Here is a 20,008-nt window from a genome sequence, read left to right on the forward strand (position 1 = left end):
CGAGCCGATCCCGGCCGCGGCGGCCTCCCCGTCCGTGGCCCCGGCGCGCGACTGTCACGCTGCGGGTCGCGCCTCGGGCCCCGCGGGCTGCGCTGGGCCAGGCCGGGCGGGCCCTCGAGGGCAGCGTCCCAGAAACCGCGGGCTTCTGGGTCCTTTAAAGACCGGGGCGGCAGGGACGCACCGGGGCAGGCGCCTCCTCCGTCCGCAGACACGTACGAGCGCGAGCGCGGCCGTGCCCGCACCCTCGAGGGCCGGGGAGCCGGAGGAGCAGGGCGGCGGCGAGCGGCGGCGACGACGCCAGGACCCACCGGGCAGCCGCGCGGGCTTTCGCGGCCCCGACTCGGCTCCGCACCCGGGGACGGCCACGGCGCCCGCCCGCTCGGCTCCCAGGCGCGGCTGCGGCTGCGGCTGCGGCTGCGGCTGCGGCTCGCGCCCGGGCACGGAGCCCGGCCCGCTCCGGCGGGGCCTCGGGCCCGGGAGCGCCGCCCCACCCCACGTCGCGCCCCCACGTCGCGCCGCGCTCAGCCCCGGCGGGGGCCACCGCGCCCGGGGAAGGCGTCTCCAGCGCAGCGCAGCGCAGCGCACCCGCCGCCCCGCGCCGAGCTCCCCGCCGCCCGCAGGACTCACCTTGGCCGAGCAGCGGCAGCAGCAGCAGCAGCCGCAGCCCCGTGGCGCGGGCCGTCGCCGTCGCCGTCGCCGTCGCCATGGCCCGTGCGCGCGGGGGCCGTGGCGGGAGGGCCGGGGGGCTGCCCGGGATCTCGGCGGCGGGCGGGCGCTCAGCCTGGCCGCCCCATGCCTGCCCGGGCGCGGCGGACACCGGGGCGCGGAGCGTCGGGGCGCGGACCCCGCTGCTCGCCGCCGCGGAGCGCCTGGCTCGGGGCGCGGGACTGAGGCGCGGCGGGCGCGGGCTGCGCTGGAGCGGCGGGCAGGGGCGGGGCGGGGCGGGGCGGGGCGGGCGGGGCGGGCGGGGAGGGGGCGGGCTGGGGCGGGGCCGGGGTGCGGGGTGCGGGCGGGGCGCGGGGCCGGGGAGGGGGCGCGGAGAGAAGGCGGGTGCGGGGCGCGGGGCGCGGGGTCGGAGCCGGGGCGCGGAGAGAAGGCGGGCGCGGGGCCGGGGCGCGGGGTCGGGGCGCGGGGCGCGGAGCGACGTGCGGGCGGCGGGGAGCGGACCTGCCGCCCCGCACCCGGCCGCGTCCTCAGCCCGCGCGCGGGCTCGCGGTCGCGCCTGGCCCCGCCGGCCGCCGGGTGCGGGCAGGGAACCGCGCGTAGGGGCGCGCCCCGGCGGACCGCGAGCCCGGGCGCCCCGCCCTCAGCCCCCGCGGAGCGCATCCTCCGCCATTTCTCGGAGGCAGAGGGGACGCGGGGGGGCGCGGCGGAGCAGGGGGCCGGGCCGGGGAAGGGGAGCCTGAGCGCTTTCTGCGCACTCCTGGAGCGAGCCGGGCGCGTGGCTTACAGGGTCCGGGTAGGGCCCGGGGGCTGCTTTGGGATCCCCCTCTCTGTAGGGCTGCTCGGACCAGTGGGAGCCGGAAACTGGCTCAGGCCTTCAGAGAGGCCTGGCACTGGCCGCGTACTGGGGTGCCCGGAGGGTGACAGTCCTCCCTTCGCAGACAGAAGAACTCTTAGGGTGTGGACTAGACCGGGTAGGAGAGCAACTAGCTGGAACCCAAAATAACTTCGTTTTTGCCCAAGTAAAGGATGCCCATAAACACACCCAGCCCTATATAAAGGGGGAGACTGAGACTCTGGGTCCCTAACATGCGGGGTCCTGGGGTAAGGTTGGAGTTGGAGTCTAAGTTTCTAGAAAAGTCCATCGTTCTCCCACTCCTACCTGCCTTCTGAGGTCTGGCCTCCACCTAGGGGAAGAGGAATAGAAGCCCATGGGGCCTTGGGGTGGGAGGGGCGAAGGTGGGAGGCCTGGAGTGCCCCTTCTTCAGCGTCTCTTCTTCCTGCTGTGAGGAGAGCCCCGCCCTCTTCAGGGCTGAGTAAGAGATGAGCGCATCACTCTGCAGACATGAAGTCAAAGTGAAGTCACCCTGGCAGGCAGGAGGAGCTGCCCGAGGCTTCTGCCAGCAGAGATGTCCAGAGCAGGCCTGCTGGCTGGAGGCCAGGGCGCTGTGCTGCCAGCTCAGGAGAGCCACCCTGCGGCCACCAGACCTTGGGTTGCTTGCCAGATACCACCAGAGCCCCAGGGCCTTGGATTTTTGGGTCTGGAGTTTGCCATGGGAGGGCTCTTGGGTGCAGGCAAGCCTTACTTCTGGCACAAATAAGGACTACCAAGGCTGTGTTACTCAGCCCTGCCGAGGGAAGGGACTTGAGTAGGAAGCAAGGGGCTGAGGGGACTTCATTACAAATCTCTCATGGCAAGAGAATGCAGAAGAATAGGGGTGGCCTGGCCCATTCTTCCAACCAGCCTCATCCCCACACCTCTCAGGGACCACTGTGGCCAGGCACTGGCTGACACTGGACAGGCTAGATGTCTGGTTATGCTCTATGTGACCACGTAAAAGCTGAGGCCGTGGTCCTGCTCAACCTCCTCAGGCCTTTCCACACTCTCTCCACCACCACCTTTGAGGGTTTTTTTTTTTAAAACTATTTTTTTTTTAATTTTTATTTATTTATGATAGTCATACAGAGAGAGAGAGAGAGGCAGAGACACAGGCAGAGGGAGAAGCAGGCTCCATGCACCAGGAGCCTGATGTGGGATTCGATCCCGGGTCTCCAGGATCGCGCCCTGGGCCAAAGGCAGGCGCCAAACCGCTGCGCCACCCAGGGATCCCCACCTTTGAGGGTTTTGAGGGGAAACCTCACACTATGGTGGGGGCATTGCCCTCTTCTTAGAAAAAGGTCTGGGAGGCTTCACATGTATTTCCCTGTATACATGTGCATGGGCATACATGTATACATATGTATATATGCCTGTATTCACATACATGGCCATTCCTACCCTCTCCCACTGCATGCCCGGGGACCTAACTGGAGTGGCATCCAGTAGAGGGCAGAGGTGAAGACTTAGCCTTGCTGGCCTAAGAACTGCAAGGAGGGAGGTGACTCAATCCTTTTGGGGCCTGGGCATTGGCTCAGGATCCCTAACATCAGAGCAGCAGGAAGGAGCTTCATCACTCAGCAGAGAGGAAATAGATGTGGCCTCCCTGAGGTCCCAGAAGGGGAGGTCAGAGGACAAGCTGAGGTAGAATCCAAAGGTGCCAGACTGTGATCCCGAGGGAGTTCTCCTCCTCACTTCTCTGTCCCAGGGGGCCCCGGGACATTTGCCTGGGAGAGTCTGTAGGAGGTTCATACTCCATGTCTTGGCTTCTCCTAGTCATCTCTCTTTCAGCCTCAGTTTCCCCAGCTCTAAGCATCTCTCTCTCTCTCAGAAGGAAGAGTGAGGATAAAAAGAGGGAGTACATGTGAGAGTGAAGCTCAGTGCCAAGCACCCAGTAAGTGCTCAATAAATCGTAGCCATCATCTTGCCCAGGTTTAGGAGTTGGCTCTTGGCATCTTTGCTCCAACAGACCACAGTGTTGGGGGGTGGGGTGGGCTCCCATGGGCACTGAGAGGCTGTCTGGGATCTGGGGAGAAGTGCATTACAGTGTTGTTGGTGCTCTCCACCAATGCCCACAGATCCCCTTGGAATATCACCAGGGCAACTTTTATCAATACATAGATCCCTGGGCCCCACCCCCCCAAAAAAAATCCCCATTAAAAAAAGTTCCCCAAGAGATTCAGATATGAGATTTTGCTTTGAAGTGAGTCAAACCTGAGTTTCTGTTTTGCCACTTATAGTCGTGTGACATTGCATAAATCACTTTACCTCTCTGAGCCACAGTTTTGTCATGTGTAAAATGGGGGCTGAAATAGTGTCTCCCCCCAACCCCACAGCTGTGAGGAGTGAATAGTGTTTGCAAGGCCCTGCCCCTAGTGCAGAATCAGGCGCTCAGTGGGCAGACAGCTCCAATGTTATCCCAGCAGCAGTCTTTGCTTCTGAGCAGGTGAGACCTACTTGGAGCCCCTTGAGTCTGGCCCCAGAACACAGCACAGGGAAGGGAGGGTGGAGGTCAAGCCCAGCACAGTGACAGATCCCAGCCAGCATGCTGCGCTTGCCCAAGTGGGGAGGAGCTGCTGCTGGAGCTGGAAGGTAGGGCAGGGTGCTCTGTGACCATGACCCAGGTGGCTATGGGGACTCAGTGAGGTTCAAGGGAGCTGAGAAGGCCAGTTGTTAGGAGTGGAGGCTAAGTGAAGGGAGAAGAAACCCTGGTCCAGGGGAGGCCCTTGTGGGGAAAGGGAAACAAAGACAGGAGCACAGCCCAGTCCTGAGGGCACTGGAAGACTAGGCAGCGGTTCCTGGAACTACTGACAGAGGCCTCTCAGGTCCTGCCTGGGGGCCAGGTGTGGTCAGAGTTAGTGTGGGAGGGGGTCTCAGTCCCTCCTGCAGGTGCACATTGCAGTGGCTGGAGGCATAGACCCAGACTGACTGTGCTTATTGTTAGTTAACTACTCAGTGCCTCAGTTTCCCTTTGTAAGTGAGGGTAATAATAGTACCTACCGCTACACTTTGCAACCCCAGTGGGATGTCAAGATGGAGGCAGGTCTGTCATTCCATGGTTTGCCCTTCTCTAGGCACAGCTACAAAAAGAGCCAATGCCCACCAGCTGGCACTGAGGGGCCCCACAGTAGGGTTCTCCACTCAGCCACCCTGATGTCAAACATGCTATCTCCACCACACTCTCACAACACAACAGGATCGGGCTCGCGGGATATGGCACCGAGACCCTCTTCGCCTTACTCTGGGCAGGCCATCCGCCTGCCTTGCCACCCATAGCTGGCATTTGCAGCCAGGGCCTCAACCTGGCTGGCGAGAGGAGCCTCCCTGGGGCCTGACAAGTTGCAGGTGCCTGAGAGCTGAGCCCAGGGCTCCAAGGCAGGAGCAACCGGGTCCCACATATCTGTATGCAGATAACAGATACAGAGCCCCGTGTACAGATACAGACCCAGTGGAGCTCACCTCCATCCCGAGGGCCTGACCTCAACTCTGTGCCCCAACTTACCCTTCCATGGGCCGCCTCAACAGATTTGTTTTTCTTCTCTGAATTTCCTCCCTTGACTTCCTTTCTTGGTTTTCCTCTTTTCCTTCTCCGCCCTCTCCCACCCCATTCTCTCAAAGGAATCTCTTCTCCATTCCTTTCAACCAGCACAAGAACTGGGTTCGCTGCAGTTAGGAGCAGAGCCTCAGTTTCTTCACTTGTTACATGAAAATAATAATATGGTACCTGCCTTGCAGGTTGTGAAGCTAAACCCAAATGAAGCATGACAGGACCAGACCAGTTCCTGGCCCAGCAGGGAATGGACATCTTCCTTTCTGTTCTTCCAGGGCTCCTCTGAAGTCCAGGGGGCCATCTAGGTGGTAGCCTGGGGGTGCTGGCATGGTGTGAAGATTGCAGGTGAGCTCTGTGTTGTGTCCTTATCTGTATGACTGAGGCATGTTCCCAGCAGCATGTTGCTAATGTCTCTGGACCTAGGTGGGGGAGCAGAGTTCTTTTCCTCCAGGTGTCTGAGGACAACTGAGTCCCCACACAGTCAGGAGGCGCTGTCATTGTTCCCATCGGTCCCTATCAGCTATAGAACCTGAGACTAAGAGGCCAAAGAGGTCAATGGACATTGCTAAGGTAGCACCAAAAGCAGGCGGTTCCTAAACCTGAGCTATCTTCTTCTCTGTGCTCTGGCTCCCCACTTGTATTAGGACAATTCACACCCACATGGGGATGGCAGCCAAACACAAGCCTGGCCCCTGTCACTTGACCGCCCCACAGGACATGCCGCCTTCTCAGTGAAAGGAGAGAGCCCTAGAACCCAGAGTCCTCTTGCCGCAGGCGCACTTATCTGGCCATGCAATTATACATTGGGGAGTGCCGAGTTGATTAATGCCTGCACCCTACCTCACCCGAGTCCCCAGCTTCAGGGCACTGCTGGCTAGAGGCGGCTGGAGACTGATGGGTCCTCAGGCCTGACAATGCCTGCCTCTTGCATCACGTGGACGCCAAGGAGAAGGGCCATCCTGGCTCACAGGCAAGCCAGAGATGCTACGGGGCTCGAATTGGCAAGTCCAGCAAATGTGGCCTGAATGCTTTTTAGAAAAAACATCTCCCAAGGCAGTTTCATAATCTGCCTTGTAATGCAGATTTAGACAAGTTTTTACGAATGCACTTTTTAAAATAGGTCTTAATGGATCCTTTGCAGTAGTTACAGTCCATTGTGTAAATGCAAACAGAAGGCTTTTTGAAAACATGTATTATTGATCAGAAAGGCAGCAGCAATTAGAAGCCAGTGTGTCATATTATTCAATACACACTTCCTATACAGGCCTGCTTGTACTCACTCATAACTTTCTGACAAATTATCCTGTCACTAGGAAGCCTTTTCTTTTCCCTTTTGCTTCTGAAAGTGAAGGAGGACCTCCCCATCAGTTAGTTATTAGCTGGAGGCGAATGAAAAATTAAGCTTATCTTTACCGCAGCAAAACTTATTTATGACTTCTCCTTTGGTTTCAAGACTGAAATGGCAAAACCTTCAGGTAAGATGGATGATGCTTCTATGATCCAGATGGAAACAGAAAAGGGGAAAAAAATGGAAAACCAAACCAAACCAAACTAGTGACAAGATAGCAGTGTGCTACAGGAAGTCTGAGCTGGAGGACCCGGCAGGGAATCCTGCTCTGCGGGAAGGATACAGAAGCAGAGGGAGAGAAGCCACCCAGCGAGCCAGCCGAGGGTTCACAGGGAGAGGGCTGCCGGAGCCCCTAACGTCTCCAGTCTTATTATTTTCCCTCCCTGTCACGGAACCTAAAATGATGGACTGAGTATAAAGTTAAGATTTGGTTTTGCTCAAAAACACATATGTGAATCTATACCCAATGGGCACATTTCCCACTTACCCTCCTTCTGGGAGAGTTAATTTATCTAACAAACATTTACTGGGCACTTACTCTATTCTAGGCACTGGAGACCCTACAGTGAACAAGACAAAGACCCTCTCTTCCTGATACTTCTTGCCCACAATTGCCAACACAGTAGGGACAGAGGCAGTACATCTTAAAGTGACCCCAAGCACCGAAGGACGGGGGACAGGACGTCGGTCAGGGCTGGCTGCTCCAGGCATCTGTCTTGGGGCAAGCTGTGAGAGACAGCACTGCTCTCCTTGGAGATGGCGCTGCAGGTGGGAGGGGGCCTTGGAGTTAGCTTGTGCTGTCCCTGCAGACAAGACTTCGTAGTTGGTCTTCTTAGGAGAGCGCCTCCCAGCAGCCTCACCCATGCCTTCTGGAAGCTGCAGCCCTCGGCCCTGAGAGGGTTACAGCCTACAGAATCTGCAAAGCACAAACTCTGGCCTGGACAGTCTTTTGGAGCCGAAAAAACCTGATGTGCTGTTGGAATGCTGACAAATAGGAAGTCCATTGACTTAATGCCCTGTAATGGCTTCTACCATTACAGGGCATTACAGGCATCCTTGCCCAGGATGGCGTGGGTTGCCACTCCAGGCATAGTGTGCAGCTTCTAGGTCATCTCAGGCCTGGGTGTGGGTGCTGAGGCAGTGTGCTGTGAGCTGGATGGGCTGCAGGGCGGGGTTGGGTGGGGGGAGTGGCTGGCAACCTTCCTGTGGTGGGTGCAGAGCTTGAGGGGTATAGCCCGGGTGGTTCCCCCAGCCCCTGGTTTGCAGACAGGTTCAGGAGCACGGCACCTACTCACCCCCCAGCCTGAATCACTCCTGCAGAACTTGCCCAGCTCTTTCAGAAGCCCCAAGCTTGTCTCAGGTAGATCACTGCTTCCTTCCACCCCAACACCTCCTGAGGTTGCTCCCTGAGCCTAGGCCTGTCCAGAGCTCCCACCCTTGTTGCAGTCTCCTCACACAGGCCAGATGGGGTACCCTCTCTGCTTGCTGAGAAGTTGGCCAGCCTGGCCTTCTTCCCCGAGAACAGCGCTGTCCAGTGGAATGTTCTGCGGTGGTAGAAACATTCTACTCTGTGCTGTCCAAGTGTGGCTACTGGGCACTTGAAATTGGACTAGTGGGACCGAGGAACTGAATTTTTAATTTTACTGAACTTATAATAATGTGAAATTAAATAGTCGCACATCACTAGTATACTTACTAGGCAATGAAGCTTTAAGAAACAGCTCCCTAGCCCTGCCTGGACCTCCTGGCACAAACCACCCCTCCTGGCTTGAGGGCAGAGAAACCAGAGCCAGCTGAATTGCTCAGCCCAAGGCCATGTGGGTGCCCAGTATGGTCCCAGTGGGCTCTCTGATCCAGCAGCTTTCTCTCTGGTTTTCGACTTCCTAGTGGTTTGAAAAGGCCACAGGCCCAAGGAGAAGGGCAGCGTTGCTGGGGCACACCCTGGGCACCGCTTGCCCTGGGGAACTTCTGTTTGCCTCCAGGCTCAGCCCCAGGCCTGACCATGCCTCCTGAAACCTTGGGCTTCTGCAGGCAGAGTGAGCACAGCTCCATTGCCACAATGCCCAGCTCTCAGGGGCCTCTTCCGAGAGGTGCTGATGAGTTCGTGCATATTAAGATGCAGTGATGAAGGGCTGTCAGGGGACTCTGTTCAGCAGTCTGAGACCTGAGGGCCTGCTTGCCCCTGCTGGGAGCTCAGCACCTGGCCCCTCTCCCTGGCCCTCATCCCTCTGCTAGCAAGCTCCCCCTACCCCACCACGGTCTCAGACTCCCTGCGTGTTCCCTGGCCACCGGCCTCCACTGGCTGTTCCTTCTGCCTGGAATACTCTTCTGGCCTCCTCCTGGCCCCTTCTGTTGTTCAACTCCTATTCGTCATTCAGAAGCCTCGGCTCCAAGGCACTATTCTTCCCAGCCCATGTAGACACTCTGAAGGGGACCCAGTGTGCCTCCTGGTCTAACTGTGCTAGTCTTCTCCCTGAACCCTTGGCGGGGGATCCAGTGAGGATTCAGAGTGCTGGTCAAATGTCCTGCTGTGAGAAATAGTCCTCCAGGTGGTGGGGACAGCCTGGGCAAAGGCAAGGATGTTTGCTTAGGAAGGCCAGTGGGGGAGTGCGAGGCCATGGGCTGAGACAGGATCAGTCCTGCTGCCCCTTCCTGGGCAACCCCCTGCCCTTTGTGCCCCTTCTTGGCACAAAGGAGACTCCAGACTTCCTTCCTTGGTGTAAATAGAAGCATCTGTAAAAATCAGCCGAAGGAGCTACATGACCATGGGCTTGAGCTGCAAAACAACTTGCAGGGAGAGAACAAGTCGCCCCAAATAAATCATTTGGGGCCTGACATTTGAAGCATTTGAGTTTGAGACCAAACACAGATGCCCTTTAGATAAATACATTTTTGAGTAGTGTTCAGTGGGAGAAGTTTATGACTTTAATAGGTTTTTAGTGTTAGACAAGCATCAGGAAGTGTTTTGTTGAGAGACTTTCTCTTAAAAAGCTCAGAAACCTTCATTTAACCTCTAGCCCTTTAAACATAAGGATGCAAGGATCCTCAGCCAAAGGAGCATTCGCTTTTTCCAGGTTCCCAGGGGATTTGCTGGGATTGCTCAACTGAGGAATGTTCCGAAGACCTCAGTACTCCAGGCCAGTGGGGGTGGTGGATGGGAGGGGTCTCTTGGGAAACTGATTTAGAAGCCTAGAAGTGTCCTCATCATTCAGAGCAGCACCCCTTCCCCTCCCCAGCCCCCGCACCCTACCCTGGAGGAGCCTGAATGATTGGTCCTCAGGAAGAAGGGCTCCATGTGAAGGATGTGGGTCCCCCTGAGGCCTCCAGAGGCTGGCAGTTTTCTGTGGATTGGAAACCTTGCAAAGTTCCCCACGCTGAAGTCCAGGAGTACGAAGGCTGAGCTCACCTTGGGCCCCACGCCAGAGAGAGGAGACATGAGAAGAAGGTCAGATGCAGTCATGTCTGGAAGCTTCTCCTTTCTGGCTCAGAGACTTGCCCCCACCTGCCCATCCCAGGCTCTGCCCCAGAACCTCCAGGACCCCTGGGTCTTGCAGCTGCCCTCAGCCCAGCTCTGGCCTGGGTGGCCACCTGCAGGGCTGGTTCAATTACCCACGTGTGTGCTGCCCTGCTCTCAGCCCCGGCCCTGCCTCCCAGGACAGGAGCTGCATTGTGAGGGGGTGGATGCCCTTTTGGAGTTGCCACCCATCCTTGAATGAGACCAGCACCAAAGAACTACACCCCAGATCACCTGTGCTATGCTTCAGGCTATGGCAGGGGGGAGGGGGTGTCCCTGGTCAAGCTGGCCTCATCTCAGGCTTATCTTCCATCATAGTGGGTGGGCTGGGGCACACATAGTCTAGGCAGGAGCAGGAGGGCCCCACTGTTTTCCAGGACCTGGCTGGCCATAAAAAGTAGGAATTGAGAAGAAGCCCGCATAGGCTCATGGCAGTGCGGACTCTGAGGGCACAGGCAGGCTGCATCCTAGTACAGCTGTGTGATGAGCTCTAGGGGTGGTGGGGAATGAGAGAGAAGGGACAGTCATGTCCGTGCTGTCCTGGGGGCAGCAGAAATGTTCTAATCAGTCAATACACCAAGACTCCATGTTGATTGTCACTCCAGGTGACTTGTGGACACGTGGAGCCATGTCCTCAACTGTTTCAGCTGTTGTAATGGAGAAATCTGGCCTCAGTTTTTCCATTTTCTGCCCTCCCACCCTGCCCCTCCATCTTACACTTCCCAGCTCTGGCCCTCAGGGGCCAGTCTTAGATCCTTGCCCTGCCTCTGACCTTACTTGTGAGAATCTCGCCATCTTCCTGGAGGGTAGTTTAGGTATGAACAGGATCATGTGTGGTCCGCAGTCCCTGTTGTTTTATCCTGGCTGACTTGGGCAGTGAATGGCCAGGGAGATGGATGTTGAGAAGCTGAGAACTGCGTGCCTCCACACCCCCCAGGGTCACCCCCTGCTACCACCATCAGGGCCCTGAACTCACCTCCTCAGTGCCTGGGACTTGCCAAGACTCCCATCAGGAGTCCATCTTATAGGGAGATGAGAACAGTTTGGACAAAGTACCCACAGTCTTCTAAAGCTTTACTCCTACCTCATAATTTATTTCCTTGCAGGATCCAGGCACTTGGATGAAGCTGATGTCTTAGCACCATTTACAACCTTTTTTGTTTTTCCACAGTTATGTCTTAGAAGCAGCTGCCCACAAGCTGAAAGCAGCCCATAAACTACATATAATCTTTGAGGGCTCTTGCGACCTTGCCTGTGTGGGGTAGAAGGCAGTGACCTCTGTTTTATCTCCCAGGCTGACACCCAGGCTGAGATCAGGGGTGTTGACTCGTTACCTATATACATCTGTAACTTATCAGCATTCTCTGAATCCTAAAGGTTGAGGGTTTGATTATGCCTGTCTGACCTCTGGAGGAAAGGTCCAGTGAGATGCTCTGGTTGGAAAATCTTTGGGGACTTGAATCATCTCTTCTAGAGAAAGAAGCAAGCCCTGGAGGGTCCTGAGTAAGAATGGCTCACAGTTATTGAGAACCTACCTGTAGGCAATCCTGACCTGGAGCTTCTAACTCCCTCAGGGTCACAGCACCTGCCCAGGACTTAGCAGCATTCCACTCTATAGGTGAGGTGACTGACGGGCAAGCCCAGGTATTCTTTCTCTGGAGCCCTCAGTCCACATTGCTCCTGGATCCCAAACTCTAGTGGAGGACTGGTCAAACAAAACACAGCCTATCCCCTGGGTTTTGAGTCTGGATCTGGGCCAGGGCAAGAGACTGTACTTAAGGCCAGTTCCCAGGGGCTGCCAGTGCTGCTGGTTCCAGGCCCATGATGTGGATCCACTGCTGCAGAGCAAGTGGGATGGCAGAAGGGTTGATGAGAGTCGCGGGGTGGAAGGCACTCACCCATATCATCCTTTGGCCAATGCAATCTATGTCCTTGATGGGGCTCTACACCTCCCCTGTATCACCTCCCCATTTCCAGCCTCTGTCTACCCCTGACTTATGCCCATGGTCCTGGCTTTGCTGGGAGCCCACCCAGAACATGCATGCTCTTCTGTGGGGACCCACCTGCATCTGCAGCCAGCTCTGACTCCTCTTAACACCCATTTCTTCAACTAGGCCCCTTATGTTAGGTTCAGATCCCATGGAGTCTACTTGGGAGGGACAGTGTCTAGAACCTTCACTGTGCAGGCAAACAGGGTGGTCATTTCCATGACTGGATCAGATTCAGTGCATGATCTGTGACCTGACTCTACAGTATTAGGGAATCTATGGTAAATGCATTTTTCTCATCTGTAGAGTGAGATGGCTATTGCCCTCATCCTGATGACCTTGTGCTCAGCTCTAGGAGAACTGGTCTTTGCCAAGCTGTGATCACTTGATAAAGGCTAACTCAGGGCCTCTGTATGGCCAGTGGGGCCCAGGGAAGATGAGGGCTGAGAGGAGGACAGGTGATGCTATGCTCTTAGTTGGGGGCACCTAGGCACCTCCAGCACAGCATACATAGGGGCGACAGCAGCAATGACTCTGGCTGGCCTGTGCATTATTTCCAAAGACTAAGGCTTTGGAGCAAAGGAATTTTCATTCTTTAATGAAAACCTTGCAGCCAGAGGAAGCACCCCACTGAATGACTGATACTCAACAAGATATGCACTGCTCAGAAATGTCTGCTAGTCAATGAAGAAAAGATAACAGTCAGTGGAATAAAAATTAATCTGGCCACTATAGGAATTAATATAAAAACATCAGATGCAGGACTTATAGGGATGCCACCTCCAACTAACCCTCCCTGGGTTAAATACCCTGGGGATGATGATTTACATTCTGTGCTGTAGGGTTCTGTGGCATAATCGATAGGGATGAGAAATGGGGCCACTCAGCTGTGCCTGCCTTGGGGCCGGGGAAGGGAGCCCAGGGGAGCGCATGACTGGCCTGGAGGCTGCTGGGAGCAGGGGGCCCATCTAGGCCCACCCACTCTCCTGTTTTCCCCTACCTCTACCTCTCTGGTGAGCTCCAGGCCAGTGGCTGACAGGTTCCGGAGGCCTGGGTTATGACACTGTCTCGTAGGCCTCACGCCCCCTGCCTCCCCCAACTACAGGAGGTCCCCAGGGGAGGAGAGGGCAGGGCAGGCTGGGCCAGGTATTGCCTGAGACCAGAGCGGTGGGACCTCCCACCCCTGCCCTTGGGGCCTGGGCTTTGGTGAACCTCCTGATGGTAATCACACACACCCATCTTTGTTCTGTGAGAATTACTGCTCCAAACTCTTGGTTTAGGCGAATCTTGTGTAAGCAACCATTCATTTCCACTATTTTTTTTATTTATTTATGATAGTCACAGAGAGAGAGAGAGGCAGAGACACAGGCAGAGGGAGAAGCAGGCTCCATGCACCGGGAGCCCGACGTGGGATTCGATCCCAGGTCTCCAGGATCGCGCCCTGGGCCAAAGGCAGGCGCCAAACCGCTGCGCCACCCAGGGATCCCCCATTTCCACTATTCTTAATCTGGGATGCACCCTTTCCTTCCAGGAGATGTAAGTCCAAGCCCTTCTGGCCAGTGCCCAGAGTACTTCTCTGCGGGGAAGCTGGGGCTCACTGCGGCTGCAAGTCTGGCTGCCTGCCGTGCCAGGTGAGAGGTGAGGTACCCTTGCTCTTTTGTGGTGAGGGCCACGCTTGCTCACTTCTACCCCCCTATGCACATGCTACACGTGGGTAGCCAGGTGGGCAAGCTGTGTGTCAGGGCCAGCCAAGTTCCAGCCTCCCATGAAGATGTCTGCCCTCCAGCTGGCTCCCTGTTCTCCCTTCTCAGACCTACTCCTGAGGGGCAAGGAACACATTGCCATCTGTCTCTTGATACCAAGGCCCAATCCAAGGAGGACAGAGAGTTTATCCCCTAGCCCCTCCCTGCCAGGCCCCTATTCCCCTCTATACTCTATCAGGTCTGAGCTTCTAGCAGGTGCCAGGGGTCAGGGATAGCAGCTCCCTGCCCTGTGCCAGCCTCTCACCATGTCCTGCCCAGCCCTCTGCTGTTACACTGAACCATAGTCATTGTCCTTCAGGTATGTCCTCTGTGTTTGCTGGGCTCTGCCCATACATTCCCCAGGGGAAATTCCTGCAGGGCTAGTAGTAGGGAATCTCATGGGGTCAAGCCTGGTTTCCTGTTTTTTTTTTTTAAAGATTAATTTATGTATTTGAGAGAGAAGCAAGCAAGTGGGGAGAGGGGCAGAGGGAGAGAATCTTCAAGCAGACTCCCCACCGAGTGCAGATCCTGACTTGAGATTCAACCTCATGACCCATGAGATCATGACCTGAGCCAAAACCCAGAGTCAGACACTTAATCAACTGAGCCACCCAAGAGCCCCTGGTTTCCTGTTCTTGATGACATGATAACCTGGCCCTTCAATGCCAATCAATGCCTCCTTTGTGTGCACCACACTGAACAACCCGAGAAAGAGGTAATAAAATTAAAATAAGGTCGTTGGGGGTAGGCCCTAAACAAATACAACTGGTGTCCTTATAAAAGGAGGGAAATTTGGACACCCAAGACACTCCCAGATGGTTGAGGTGAGGAGACATAGCTGAGGAGAGAGGTCTCAAATGGATTCTTCCCTTTTGGCCCTCAGAAGGAGTCAGCTCTGATTTCAGACTTCCAGCCTCTGGAGTTGTAAGAGAGCACATTTACATTGGTCCAGCCACCCAGTCTGGGGCACTTTGTTGTGGCAGCTTCAGGAAACTGCTACAGATGATAAAGAAGTTCATGATCATGAACTTAGAGCATTATTATTTTTATTTGTTTTATATTTTGGTAGGGAGTTTGGTGTTTCAGATATTTTTTGCCCTTTTAATTTTTTTAGTTTGTTTTGTTTGGATGGATTCACAAATCAGAATGTATTTAGTAATGCTCAGCAGTTTAGAAGGAGATGCTGATGGGGAAGGCAGCCTGGTACATTCTAGGGGCAGTGGCCCCTACAGGAGGTTGGTTCGAACCATGGTTGCTGGGAAGGGTAGCAGAGAATTGCTGGATGTGTTGGCTGCTGAGGCACAGAGCCGATGAGGGACCACAGCCCACAGCCCACATCTCCCGCTGTCTTGGTGACATTTCCTGTCCCCCAGTGTCCCTGATGGTGGTGACTTGGTCAGGAACCCCATGTCGGCCCAACTAGGGCACCACCATCCAGCCAAAGAGATGGAAGGAATGGGTTACCCAGTGCGTGCTTGTCCTTTCACATAATAGCAGGTCAGTGTTATTTTAACAAAAAGAACTTCACGGGCGTTACAGGTGTAGGCGTCATTGTACAACATGTGTTTTAAATAAAATCACAGACCTTAACTTGGCAAAGCTTATTCCAGAGAGTATCAGTGTGTTGTTTAAAGCCCCACTGACCCACTCAGTTTAGTGACACTTTTTGTTCCTATGCAGCCCCATGACTGCTGCTTTCAGTGGAGGCTTAAAATAAGCAGTTTTTCTTCAGGCCAGAACTCAGCTTGCTGTGGGTTCACAGAAGGGATTCAGAGGCCTCACAAACTTTGGGAAAATGACCAAATATCTAATTCAGAAGGCTAACCCCTAAAATTTTGCTACCATGAAAACATTTCCCATTGAATAGACAACCTCAGTCAGAGCTTCCAGGCATGAAGCACCATGCCCCACACCCCACCCCGCTCCCTATGCACAGTGGATCCAGCTGAATATAGCTCTCAACCCTTCCCACAGACCCAGACTGGTTGGAGTTTCTCCAGGACGAGGAGCCCTGCACACATCCAGAGTCTTCCAACAGCCATCTGCAGAGCCAGTGCTACATCCCCGGGACAGAAATTCCTGGAAGTCTAAGGGATCACTTAGGGCACTGTGCTCATTATCTATTTCTGAACAACAAACCATTCCCAAACTGAGTGCCTTAAAACGACACCATCATTTGCTCATGAGTCTGCAATTTGGGCACCATTCAGCCAGGATAGCTTGTCCCTAGTTTGGGGTGGCTTGCAGGGAGAGCTGGAATCATCTGAGGGCTCCCTCATAGAACTGTGGCTGGTGCTGGTTGTCAGCCAAGAACTTCAACATCTGCTGGAGCTGTTGGCCAGGACACAGGCACTTGGCTCTGTAGGATCTGGGCTTCCTTACAACATGGCAGTCAAAGGCATAGGGTGACCTAGCCTCAGGAGTTGCTCTGCATCTGTCTGCCATGTTCTTTTCATCACAAAGGTCACAAAGGCCTGCCAGTTTCAAGGAGAATAATCCTCTTAATGGGAGTGGCAAGATTCTGGAAGAGCATGGAGGGCAGAGATAGTGCTGTGATTATTTTTGGAAAAGGCAGCCTGCCACCCCATGGGCCAGAGGTCATACCAGGGACTCTGGGTCGAGGGGCGGGGGAGGTCTCAAATATGATTCACCACCAGGAATTGGAGACACAGTCTGAAAATATCTCCCCACTGCCACCAAAGTGAGGCTGAGCCAATACTACTTGGGGGCGTGTTTCCCTCTGGCCCCATGGGTCCATCAGCACAGAGACCAGCCTTTGAGTCTCTCTCAAGGCTCCTCAGCTCCAACTGTCTGTGATGCCAGGACTCTCCAGTCTGAAATGAGTCATCAGTGGAATCTCCTTCAGCAAATGAACCACTCAAAAGGAGGATTTGTTATGCCTGGAGAATTTTATAAATCTTGTTGCTCTGCCTGACAAACTGTGATTCCATTAGTAACAACACAACCAGCATGAGGTGATGTTGCCAGTGCAGACACCAGATCAAGGGCAAGCGAAGAAGGATGTGTGACCTCTGCTGGGGCTGCCTCCTTTCCAGCAGGGGCCACTGGAGCCCACCTGCCCTGGGGGGTAGGGGCAGGAGACCCTGGGTGATTGGCTCCTCCCATCCAGGATACTTGATTGGGATGGGGTCTGCACACTCATCAAGCTTGTGCTTCTCTACCTGTGACACTCTTGCAAGGGACAATACAAGTGACTTGTGCCCTGAGTCGGGCTCCTCTGGGACCCAACATGAGGGAGGAACTGTTGGAGGTGCAAGGACAGCAGCTTGTACCTGAGGACCCAGGCCCACATCCTGCTCCTCTGCTGCCTGTTGGGGGGACAGTATTTATAGGCCCACCTGAGGCCTCCTTCCTTACTTGTCACATGGGTGACAACCACCTTGGAACAATGGACTGAGTCAAAGGACTCAGGCCCAGGAGTGCCGGGTGCTAGGGGCAAAGGGAGAACCTTCTCTTCCTCTCTCACATTTCTCCTGAGGCCTAGTATAGTGCTGGGCACACATGGGGTCCTAGGTCAGCAACCTCTGGGCTTTCTGGGCTCCTGATCATTCTCAGACCAAGGACTGACTTGTGGCCATGACTTGAGGCTGGCCAAGACTTGAGGAGGACTTGGCACCTCAGCGTGTCTGGGATGGGGTGAAGTGGGCAGGGCTGCTGTTTTCCTGAATCTGATTAGAGTTCTCTCTGAATGTCCATATTCTGGATTGGCACCACTGGTTTTGAGACTTAGAAGGGACATCAGCAATCACCAGGATCTAGAAAATAAGGAGAAGGACTCCAGTAAACATTTTCTAAACCTTGCCGTGTGTGGAGCTTCTCAAAAGGTAGGAGTCCTAGACTATTTGGAGCCTCTGTCACCCCTGATGCAGTCTTACATCTCCTTCAGGTCAGCCTCATCACCAATCCCCATGTCCCCTCATGGAGAACCTGCTCATTTACAGAGACCTTCCTCAACTGCCTCTCATCAGCACCCAGCTTCTGTAACTCAGCTGCAAACCTCATGTCCTTGGTTGCAAAACTGGTTCAAAGTGGTACCACCTTCCAGGGCGGTGGTATGACAAAACTAGAAAGCAGGGCCTGGGCAATGGCCCTGGGAAGTGAGCATGACAAGGACACTCCATGTACATCCCTCCCGCCCTCAGCAATGGTATGCTCTTCTACTCATCTGGCAAACCCTGAACCCTGGCCGGGGGTGGGGGGGTGCACCATGCACTCAGCCACAGCTCCTGAATCTGCCCTGTCTGCCTTTCCAGTCCTTTAGCTGCACCTCCCCTACCAACACCCGCCTCAATCATACCGGAACATTCTCTTCAGAATGCAGACATGCTGGGATGCTCCTCATATGGAAATCCAAACTCCAAGACCTCATGCCTCTCTCTTATTTCTCTGCTCCCTAGACAGAAAATTGCCTTGGCAATGTCATGTTCTCTAACTGCATCCTCTTCTGGCTCCTGTGCTCCCTGTGGGCCCTCTGCACCCATTCAGCCCCTGGCAGGGCTGACACGCCCATCCACCCTCCCCCAGGGCCTCCCCTCACTTGGCCTCCCCGCCCACCACTTCTGGCTCTCCTCTTTCTCATCTGTGTGCCTTCCTCATCTCAATTTCTAAACATGAAAGTGTCCCCAAAGGATCACCATCCTGGGCCCTCTGCTTACCCTACACCCACTACTCAGCATCCTCGTCTGGGCCTGGCTGGCAACACTGCTGCCCAGCTGTTCCCCTGGCCTTTCTTCCCATGAAGTCCACTTATGGAGCTGCCTGCCCTCTGCGGCCTCACCCACACGGACACCCAGCAGGCATCTCAAGTCTGATGCATCCAGAAGAAACTTGATTTCTACCTTTCCCACTCTCCAAATCTTGTTTCTCCCTCAGCCTCTCCCCCCAGTTTCTCAGGACAAAAACCAGAGTCACACATGACTCTTTCATTCCCCAAATCTGATCCAATAGCATATTCTGCTGGTTCTCTCTTCAGAATGTAGTCAGAGTCCCACCCACCCACCTTGGTCATGACCTCCTTGATCCAAGCTGCTGTCCTCTCCAGGCCATTATGTTGGCCTCCTCTGGAGCTCCTGCTCTTGTGCTTGCCGCCTCCTGATCTGTCCTCCCCACAGCCCCAGAGTGATGCTGGAAAACAGCAAGGCCCTGCACGTGGAGGAGGCCCCCACCCCTCTGGAGCTGATATCCCAGCAACATGCATCAGTGTGCCTGACCCAAGGCTGCAGCCTGAGGGGTGAGTGGTCAGGAGTCTGCTCTGATGGGTGGTTGCCCCCTCTCCCCAGCTCACCCCACTTCCCTTGGCTTCGCCCTCCTCCTTCTTGCTCCAGTTGGGCTCCTCTGGCCTCCTGTGATCTTCCCTGAATGGAGGAAAGCCGTCTGTGCTTGGGGCCTTTGCATTGGCTGTTTCCTCTATCCAAGAGGCACTGGTCCCACCTGCCCCAGACCTCCCCTCACTTGCCCAGGTGTCCGCTCAGATGTTGCTCCTCAGCAGGCCTCTCCTGGCCATATAGAGGGCAGTGCTCCCACACTCTCCCTGGCCTGCTTTGCTTTCCTTAGAACACTGTTGTATTTCATTATTATGTTTGTTTGCATGCTTACTTGCACATGTGTGGTTTTATATTATAATGTAAGCTTCTGAGGGCAGGGAGTTTGCTATTCTGTGTCTCTAGTGCCTAGAACAACACTTGCAACATAGCAGGTACTCAACTGCTCAACACATATTGGTTGGTTAAGTGAATAAATGCGATGGTGATGTGCCCACATCAGGACTTCTGGGTTACCGCGGTCTTCCTGACAGCCATGTGCTAGTCCACTGTGTGGATGTGCCTCAGTTTACTCAACTCCTCCCGTACTTGAGGACATGTAGTGGTTTTCTAAAAGATTGTATTTATTTATTCATTCATTCATGAGAGATGCAGAGAGAGATGCAGAGACATAGGCAGGGGAAGAAGCAGGCTCCCTGCAGGGAGTCTGATGCGGGACTCAATCCCAGGACCTCAGGATCATGACCTAAGCTGAAGGCAGATGCTCAACCCCTGAACCACTCAGGTGCCCCACATGTAGTGTTTTTATTCTTTCTCTACTATAAACAAAGTTTCATTGCACCTCTTTGTATGTCTGTCTTTGCATTCATGTGTGAATATAGTGAAAAATCAATATTCTAGCTCTGGACTTGCTGGTTCAACGAGAGTGTGCATTTAGAGCTTTGGAAGGTAGCACCAAATTGCCCCCTAAGTGTGTTTCTAATGAATTATGATTTGAAAAAAATATTTGAAAATGCATATTTTAAAAGAATGACATTAACACTA

At 54.8% G+C, this 20,008-nt stretch overlaps 1 protein-coding gene and 1 long non-coding RNA gene across 3 annotated transcripts in view; one reads left to right on the forward strand and one right to left on the reverse strand.

Annotated features, from left to right (window-relative positions):
- RET (ret proto-oncogene) overlaps nt 1-1,992 on the reverse strand; it is a 51,190-nt gene extending 49,198 nt beyond the window's left edge. The window contains exon 1 of one of the 2 annotated variants that reach the window (XM_072739462.1): nt 1,826-1,992. Coding sequence is in view for 1 of the 2 variants with exons in the window: in XM_072739463.1 (XP_072595564.1) it covers nt 628-706 (79 nt within the window). In the remaining variant the exon portion in view is untranslated. Of the gene's footprint in view, nt 1-627; nt 873-1,825 lie in introns of those variants that run through there. The other variant, XM_072739463.1, reaches the window with a different exon arrangement.
- A 792-nt stretch (nt 1,993-2,784) lies between these two features.
- LOC140595684 (uncharacterized) lies at nt 2,785-19,802 on the forward strand. The gene is made up of 3 exons (XR_011997492.1): nt 2,785-5,435; nt 13,472-13,578; nt 15,657-19,802. It is a non-coding gene; the product is annotated as an uncharacterized lncRNA (long non-coding RNA).
- The last annotated feature ends 206 nt before the right edge of the window (nt 19,803-20,008 follow it).

This window comes from Vulpes vulpes, chromosome 15 (assembly GCF_048418805.1).
Source record: "Vulpes vulpes isolate BD-2025 chromosome 15, VulVul3, whole genome shotgun sequence".
In the NCBI taxonomy this organism is placed as follows: Eukaryota; Metazoa; Chordata; class Mammalia; order Carnivora; family Canidae; genus Vulpes; species Vulpes vulpes.